General features: G+C 47.2%; 1 protein-coding gene and 1 long non-coding RNA gene across 2 annotated transcripts; one reads left to right on the top strand and one right to left on the bottom strand.

Moving 5' to 3' along the window:
* Nucleotides 1-480: 480 nt before the first annotated feature.
* LOC133895856 (uncharacterized) lies at nt 481-2,240 on the bottom strand. Its single transcript, XM_062336376.1, has 2 exons — nt 2,136-2,240; nt 481-2,027 (listed from the first exon to the last, which is right to left on the bottom strand). Exons 1-2 carry the CDS (start codon nt 2,149-2,151, stop codon nt 631-633), a joined length of 1,413 nt encoding a protein of 470 aa, XP_062192360.1. The 5' UTR covers nt 2,152-2,240; the 3' UTR covers nt 481-630.
* Nucleotides 2,241-4,678: 2,438 nt separating this feature from the next.
* On the top strand, nt 4,679-6,036 carry LOC133895633 (uncharacterized). Its single transcript, XR_009905630.1, has 4 exons — nt 4,679-5,066; nt 5,317-5,528; nt 5,660-5,706; nt 5,798-6,036. It is a non-coding gene; the product is annotated as an uncharacterized LOC133895633 (long non-coding RNA).
* Nucleotides 6,037-9,297: the final 3,261 nt, after the last annotated feature.

Below are 9,297 nucleotides of genomic sequence, written 5' to 3'. Positions count from 1 at the left end.
CCCCGCGTCCCCGCACGTACACACGCCGTCAGCTATCCGTGCGGAGACGCGGTCCTCATCGCAGGAGAGGTAGAGGGATACTGGACTGGCTCAACTCGACCGACTTTTTGGGTGACCTGTGAGAACTATTATGTATATATGTGTTACATGAATTAGTATGTATTAATGAAGGTACTTTTATTATTGATTTATATTACATATGTCTCATTATATGCATGTATTGAATGGGAGAGAGAGAAATCAAGGAGAGAGAGGGAGGACAGAGAGGGAAGACAGGACCGAAGTAGAAGGGGGAGACACAACACTGCCGGCTAAAGCTTTCAGCCGACAGTACTACTTAAAAATCACTGTCGACTGAAATCACCAACCGACAGTGATATCAAAAAATCACTGATATCAAAAAATCACTGCAGGCTAAATTCTTTAGTCGGCAGTGACTTATGTGGACTTGAGGCTTTTCCTGGTACCCCTCCCTTCAACTCGCATGCAAATAATGCAAAACTCCAAATTAGTACAATGACACGACTGTAGGCTATAATGCCATGCATACACACGCTAACACACCAGGCGTAAAGCACGGCACGAGCAGTAGTAACTACAGACATGTTCACTTCATACGCAGCAGCAATTCTACTTCACTGCTCCTTGTCTGTAACTCAGAACAGAGTAAACTGCTTGCACCACGGCGCAAGCTAGCCCGATGGCCGCCGCGATGACCCCGACGCCGAGCCACGGGTTGGCGAAGTACTTCTGCCCCAGCAACGCCATCCATCGCCGCGGGCGGCTCCTGAATCGCTTCTCAAGCGCCTGGCACATCGCCCGAAGGTAGTTGCGGTCGGGATCGTCTGCGTCGAACACTACCCCCTTGCAGAGGTCGGAGAACCAAGTGGAGACCTCCTTGTGGTTGCCGAGGCGGTGCACGATGACCCCTATCCTGGAGAGGAGCTCCACGTCCCCCTCGGTGCATGCCATCTGCGACATGAACACGCAGTACGCCGTGACGCTGCTCCCGGCCGCGTCTGGGTTGTGCTTCTCGAGCGCCATCAGGTTGCGAAGGATCCTGAACGTCTCGGCGTCGATGTTCAAGCAGGGGACCTCCAGCGTGTTGCCCCCACTGTCAAAGCTTACGTCGAGGATGCAGCGGGCTTTGTCGGTGATGCCGATGGGCCGACTCTTGAACTTCACGCCGACAAAGCGGTATTCCATCGCCGTGCGCCACCGGCCCACCGGCAAGCCGGTGGGTGTGGCTTCATCGCCCGTGGCTGGCGAGAGTATAGTGGGCCTCAAGTGCATGTGTAGCAGGTGCAGAAGATTGCCTGGCTCCACGACCGCTGGCGTCGCCACGGAGTACTGGTGCTTGTCGAGGATTTCCCGGACATACCCGGCGATCGGGTCCACCTCTAGAACGCCGTCGTATGAAATGGTTAGCTTGCGGATCATGTCGACGACGAAGAACGGTATCTGGTTCTCCGCGAGGTAGAACACGTCTCGCACTACCGCGACTGCCTCCGGCTCGGCGCTGCTGCGGTGGAACGCTCCCTGCACGTGGCCATTGACGGCAGGCCCACCACTCCTGCGACGTACGCCGTCGACGGTCTGGACGTCACCGAAGTGGGCGAGCACATAGCAGCCGTCGAGTAACAGCATGGTCAGGAACTCCTTGCTCTCCATGCCAAAAGTATGGGCGTAGCATCTTCTCGCGCGGCCCTCAAGGCGCGCCAGCTCCCCTAGGTAAACCTCCTCCGTCGTACTGGGGCTCGCCGCCGACATGATGGCGTCAAGACTTCTTATTTTCTCGTCGTCCCTCGCGAGGCCAGGGTTCTTGATCCGGTGGTACGGCCCAATGGAGACGTGATGCGGGTCGTACTCCGCCGGGTCGACGTTGCGGGTCGGGCCATCGACCTCGGCGATGATGATAGCGGAGACACCGTCGAGTTGTGCCGCTGAGGAGTTGGCGGCGGCTCGCTGCTCCCTCAACTCTTGGGCCAGGGAAGCGATGTCCACGGCGCGGAATTGGCCTGCTCGCTCTGCAAGTGATCAGTTAACAAGTGAGTGTGATTAGCTAACAAAAACAATTCCTAATCTACTTGGAAGACAACATAATTGAGCTGATCTGAGGAGGGCTCTGTTAGCACCTTGCTGATCTTCCATTTGTCCGAAAGTTGTTTGTCGGCTTGCCTTCCTTGGAATCTGGTAGCACTCCTGCAGCAAGCCCCCTAGTTAAGTAATAGCAAGCAATCTGCTTATGGCCCATGATAAGTTCAAGGTACGTATATATAGACCATGCAACACTGCCGCTGCATAATTGTTCCACTTAGTTTTGCACTCCATTCGCGATAAGATCGAGCAGAGATTCACGCGCACGCATGCAAAGTTAGTTTACAGTGCACAGAAAAAAAAAAAGGCTTTCTGGGAAGGGACTATTATTGGCGATCTTTGCAGAAAAGTCCTGGAGCATACAAGTTAGTCAAGCACTCAGATGGATTAAAGTTCGCATCTCTCCTACTGTCTTATGGTGATTGATGAGACGGCACGAACAAAGTTACCCAATTTGCACTTTAATAGCAATGGCTCGGAAGGTTGCGCGACCCGGACCGGACCACTCAGATCATGTGCAGGAAGGAATCCAAATGGTTCGGTGGTGTTTGTTTTTTTTTTTTTTTTTTTTTTTTTTTTTTTTTACCAAGAAAGAGAGAGTTATATTAGTTACTTAAAGGTGAGGTATAATCGCTCGTGCATCACGATGTTCTGCTCTCTGCTTATATGACAAAACACCACTCAGGCATCTTCTTCACTGCCTCCGCCCTTCTTGAATCGTGAAGTTAGATATCGATCTTTGTATTTTTGGCTTGGACAAATAATGAAGCATCATCATGCTATGTGACTTCAGGATTACTCTTGTTGGAATCCACTCTACTGTTAAGATGAGCCCATCACAGCAGACCATGGTCTCGACCTCCTCCACATTGTTAGCGTCAAAGACGCCACACCGGTGCCTCCTTCTCTAGACGAATCCATAAAAGCATCATCAACTGAAATCTTTATCCATCCCTCTTCTGGTGCTTACCAGAGATCCTTCGTTTGGTGTACATCATTCAACTGAGTTAAAGAACCACCGTACACCTCTATTTTGCCTTTACAGTCTACATGGCCCTTATGCCTGATTGCGCACAGGTACTACTATAGAAATAGGTCTATATGCCGTTCGATCACTACCAATTTTTTACGAGCTAGCAGTGATTAAATATTGATTAAATATCACTGCTAATTTGTATTAAGGACTGGTACTAAAAGGTCATTCGAAAAGAATCGGTAGAGATAGTGGATGACAGTTTATTTAAAAAAATTCATAACTTTTTCGTACAAAACCAAATAGGGACAAACTTTATACCAAAACTATAGCACTCGATGAGTTCTACAACTATGTACATCAAAACCTTTTTATTTGATGTCATTTAGATATCCGAATAATCATTTAAAGTTTTAGACAGAAGATATCAAAATGATTGCATATGCTAATGGTATCACTAGTATTTCTGTGGTGGGATGGTAAGCACATATCGCACGAGTTGAGAGTTTCCGGGTTCGAGTGTCACGAACTGCACGCGCGCGTATTTCGCGCGAAAAATCGTATGACTTCGATGGCGCGGGCATGGGGTTCCTCGGGTGCAAAAATAAAGTTTTTTAATTTTTCCGGTCCCAAAAAGATCGATCCGATTCCCGACTATCATTGCCGGCTGAAGCCTTCAGCCGATAATGATAACCTCTTCACTACCGATCCTCGGACGTTGCCTACTACTGACTCTAAAACCGATAGTAAAACCCTTTATAGATCGGTAGTAAAGGGTTTTTTTTTTTAAAGTGAGGACTCAAAAAGCCTCTAGAAACTTGACAGAACAAATGGTTCGGTGGTGTTAACCGTATGGAACTGCTATTCTTCGGTCATCTGAAAATCAAGAAGTTTATGTTGATTTTCGTTGCCGTTGGATGTCGTCGCATGCATTTTGTGTTCCATTCGACGGCGTGAATCTTGTCTACATGCACTTAGATGTTTTTTTGTTCCTAGCAATCTACCTGGATGTAGAAATCACAACTCATACAATACCTGATAAGTTTGCGACCTCAAAACTAAGATAGCGGCATTTCTCTTTTTTCCTTCCTCACTATCAACCTCATCGGCATAAAGAGGAGCTATAAAGTGTTTGTATATATAAAGATAATGGGAATCCAAGCAACTGCGAGGAAGGAATGTTAAAGGGACAAAGTTTGCATACAAACACTTACCATAAAAATCTAGAGTCATTATGTAAAAAATTATAAAAAAAATATCATAATAGTGACGACTGTTTAGTACGTGTTATTAATGATCTATTAGTGACGGGTTGAGCGACAACACGTTAGTAATATCACCCCGAGCTAGGATCCGTATCAAATCTGTTACTAATGATCTGTTATTAGTGACGGGTGAGAAAATCTTCCATCACTAATACTAATAGTCATTAGTGAAAGATCACAGAGAAAACACATATTAATAACAGGTGATAATAATATCCGTTACTAATATAAAATCATTACTGACGAACCGTCAAAACATATCAAATCTGTCCCTAATCTGAATAGAAGAGAATAAGAACCCAAAATTTTCATTCACTCAAGTATCACGTCCTCTCATCCGCTCACATCCCCACCCTAAAAAATCTCGTTCGGTCTCTTCTCTCCTCTCCCATCTCTTGCGAGGGCTGCGCACCTCCCACCCTTCACGAGCGCCTCCCACCTCCCATCCCTCCTCCCGAGCTCACGGCCGCCGCCCTCAATCGCGTCGCATCCCAACATCACCGTCCTCGATCGCAGGGCGGAGGGGCTGCAGGCTAGCGTAGAGGCGACGACGCGGTGCCAAAGCATGTGCCAGAATCGGTGCACGAGCAGCATCCGGAGACGCTCCGGGCAGAGGAGACCACGGCGAAGGGTGTGGTCACCACTGCTTCGTCGCGGCTGTTGGCGACGTCGGAGCCGAGTCCGCTCCGCCGGTTCTCCGCCGCGAGCCAAAGCGCGGCACTGGATGTAAGGTACTGCTGCTTCGTCGGTGGCCTCACCTAGGCCACGAATGACCACTCCCTCCAGTAGGTCTTCACCCCCTATGGCGAGGTCATCGACTCCAAGGCCTCTCCCCTTTCTCGTTCTGTGACTTCTCTGTATGTTGAGAGGCTAGACCTGTCTAGGGAGTGATAGATCTGTTATTTTGAGTCTGAAAAATTTGAGTGTTGACCTTCACGTGCGCGGAATATTGGTGCTCGTGCTAAATTTTGGTGCCAACAGAAGGCCGGGGTGACAGCAAGGAGGCGGTCAGGCACCTCGATCGGTGGACTACCATGGACTTTGAGGCCAGCGACGTCGGCATCGAGAAGGGCAATGGCATTGGCCAGAAGAAGCCGATGGGCATTGTCTGGCTCTTCTTGGCCTGCATAGTCTCCAGCGGCATCCAGTACGGATGGGCGTGGCAGCTCTCTGTCGTCTCTCCGTACTCTCAGGTACCATCTTTTTCTTTTCGTGTCTTCGAGCTTCTTTAATTTGTGTGTTCATGTCATCTTGTTCATTTCCTCTGATGTGGTTTGAGTTCACCCATCTTTGTTCTGTCCACGCGCCGGACCTCGTCTGCCAGATCGGCTGCGTCCACGGCATAGTCGACGCCCCCTCCTCAAACGCGAGGTGAGCCGCGCTGCCTGCCCGTCAGGTGTTTGTGTGTATGCCTATGGGCGTTGGCTACTCGACTTATTCGGGAATCGTGGTGGTGTCGCAGCTGTTTGTGGAGTACGACTACGCTGGGGAGGGGCGGCCGCGGTTCGGGCTCAGCCTGGGATTCCTCGTCGACTGCCTCAACATCTTCTCCACGCCGAGGAATGCATCCGCCGTCGAGATACATACTATCAGTTTGTAGAACTTGTCATTTTCAATTTGTAGTTTGGATACATACTATCAGTTTGTATGTATGTCGTATTTGTACATAACAGAGGAAGAATAAAACCCATTTCTAATTCCTATTTTATATATTTTTTTAAATACACATTAGTGTTCTACCCGTCACTAATGGTTACATATTAGTGATGCGTCAGATCGAGACCTGTCATTAATATGTAGTCCTTAGTAACGGATCGGGTCTAGAACCGTCACTAACAACTATATATTACTAACGGACTGAGTCTAAATCCGTCAATAATATGTATTATTAGTGATAAATTCATCACTAATGAATCTATATTAGTAACGTGAGAAGAGTGACGGGTAAAATACCTGTCACTAATAAGGGTTGTCACGTGTCACTAATGTGGATTTCTGACGTAACGAGTATTGGTCCCTTCTTTTGTTTTCGGAGTATTGGTCCTTTTGCTTTCGTTTTTGGCGGATAACTAAAATGAGTTGTTAATATTGCATATTCATATTTTAAATAAAGAACACATCTACACTGTTAGTCCGTGAATGTGGGGTTTTTGGACGCATGGGAACCAGCCACCACATCCTTTCACCGTGCGAGCCAAGTTGTGCTTGAAGATGCATGTTGGGCCCTTGGAGGTCTACTTTGACATAGAACGGTGATGAGGTGTTGTTCAAAATTAATATAAAAATTAAAATATGAATATAGTTAGTGTAACATTCTGAGTTTTAGCATTTAGAATATACCAAAATTAACTCCATTTTAAAAAAAAAATAGTTATTCAAAAGAACTTAAAAGCAAGGAAGTATATATTTGAATATATATATATATACTTGTATGTATATACTCAAATATATCAATTTGGCTAAGTTTTTCAAAGAGCATCAAATTAAATTCTAAATTAATCCTTGCAATAATTTGAATCATATGCATTTGGTTTAATTGTTTTCATAGTTCTTTGAGTGGAGATTTGAAATTGAATGTCTCTCAAATTCAAATATATTCTTAGATTCTTTTCAGCTCAAAACCAAATTGGGTTTAAATCTTTTGAATTCAAATCCTCTTCCAAAGTCAGAGTTTCAAATCCAAATATTTTTTTTGAATTAGTGCCAAATCCACTTCCAATTCCAAATCCAAATTCAAATTTCCCATTTGAATTTATCCCAAAACTTTTTCATTTTTCTTTTTCTCCCTGGCCCAATCCGCTTTCTTCACGGGCCACCTCCCCTCTCTTTTGTCTACACAGCCCAGCGAAACAGCCCAGCCAGTCAGGCTCCACCCTCGCTCTCCTCCACTGCACACAGGCCGTACTACGCATGCCAACCCAGCTCCCACGCTTGCCTGGCCAACACACAAGCCCAGGCTCCCTCACCGCTCGCTCTCTCCTCTCACCGACACATGGGACCCACGCCACCAAGTGTCTTCTCCCTCCTCCAGTGCATCGTCGTGCACTACTCTTATTCGCCATCGATTTTGGCACCATTAAGACGCCGACAACTTTTTTCGCTCTGCCCTCTCTCACTCTCTCTCTCCCTCTCTGCTCTTAGCGTGCACGCACCAAGAAGCATGACGCACAATGACTTTGGTGATCGTGGCCCGAATGGTCGACGCAAAGCTGCCACGCGCCGCGCCTTTCTCGGGCAGCGCCGCAATGTGACGAACTAAAGTCATTAATTATGTCATTAAGCATTAATGAATATTATTAGCATCATGTTTATTGTTTGAGCAAGTTTTGACATGAAATTCATATTAAACATAAACTGTTAAAATCAATATTAATTGGTGTATTGTGAAGCATCTCACAAAGTTCCTATGAAGCATAGGGCTGGAAACAATTTTAGAAATTAGTCCATGCCATGTGAAGAATATAAATGAATTTTCCCAAATTTTTGGGAATTACTTTGAAGGCATAAAAATTACCACAATTTAGAAACTCTTGCATTTTTGGAGAATTTTAATTGGAAATTGGCTTAGGCTATTGGGCTCAAACAAGTTAAAATGAATTGCACGTGAATTGTAGTTTCACACAAAAATTGTCCCATGAATTTTGGTCACCGGGAAGACCTCCAAATGGTTGAGAGAAGGAGAGATATTTTTCACCGGATAGCTACTGTTCATCACACATACCCTCTCTGCCCGCCGCTTTCTTTAACCATGGAGGCCGACCGTCGATGCCACGTTGCCGGAGAAGTCGGCCACGGCTCTGAGCCTTCGAGTGGAAGCGTTGTCACCCTTATCTCCTCCCCCTCGCTCTCTCTCTCTGCTCACCCTCTCTCTTTTCTCTCCGCCGGCCACAAGAACAGAGCAGTGCACAGCTTAGGGCTCAACCACCGCCGCAGTCTGAGCTGTTCTGCCCCAAGCCGAGCCATGAGAAGAGTGTGGGGAAATCCTCCGGTCCTCCCCGAGCCTTTCTCGCGTGAGCCCCGTCCTTTCGCCGGCCGGATTCAGGTGCAAGGGTGTTCTTCTTCGGCGCCAGCCCGCCTGTCCCGCCACCTCGCCAACGAGCCACCACGTTTGAGCTTCCTCCTCCCCAACTGGCACTATGGTGAGATTCTCCGTCCCTCGTAGAAGCTTATGCGCATGCCCGCTCGTGTTTAGCCTATCGCCGACGCGGTCGCCCGCGTAAGCTGCCGCCACCGCCGCTCGGTGCTCGTCACCAGCCCTATTCTGACCAGGCACGCTGGTCGATATCCCCCTAGATGAGTTCCCTACGCCACGGCATTGCTATGGGTGCCCTCGGCCGGGCCGCTAGGGTCGACGCTCCCCGCCGGCCGGAGCCGGCCAAGCCAGCCGGCCAGCCTTGGCGCTGTGCAACCATGCGTCGTGGCCTCTGGTCATTTTGACCAGAGTAAAGAAGGCATGGCCCCACCGGTCAAGAGAGAGGCTAGGGTTTTCCCCGGTGCAAAAGTGTTTTGGCTCATTTAATATTCAGTTAAATCAGAAATTACAAAATAGGCTTGTTGTTGCATTGTAAAATCGGCTTAAACACTCAAAAATGCATAGAAAATCGAATATTATTCCAAAAATAGTGAAACTAATTTTGTTAATCTTGTTAGTTTATGCCCTATTCAGTAAAAACACTAACACTCATGTTATTAGGGTTTAGAGGAGGAGAGAAAAGGGGGATATGCAAATCTTCAAAGACCTAGTACCAATTCAATCATCAAATCAACAAGATATTAGAGAGACTCTAGCGGAACCGGAGAAAATCACCTGCTACTGTGCGCGTAGTACTGTTTAGTAACTGTTCGGCGTGCACAATAGCTGTTCAGCTCTTATAACATATCTGAGTAATAAGTGATGGGTTATAAGATTACCCCTCACTTATTACTTGTTATAAGTGACGAGTCATATTATGACTCATCACT

The sequence above is a fragment of the Phragmites australis genome, chromosome 16, assembly GCF_958298935.1.
Source record: "Phragmites australis chromosome 16, lpPhrAust1.1, whole genome shotgun sequence".
Classification (NCBI taxonomy): Eukaryota; Viridiplantae; Streptophyta; class Magnoliopsida; order Poales; family Poaceae; genus Phragmites; species Phragmites australis.
Note: the sequence above shows the minus strand (reverse complement) of the source record. Positions and strands in the feature narration are given on the sequence as shown.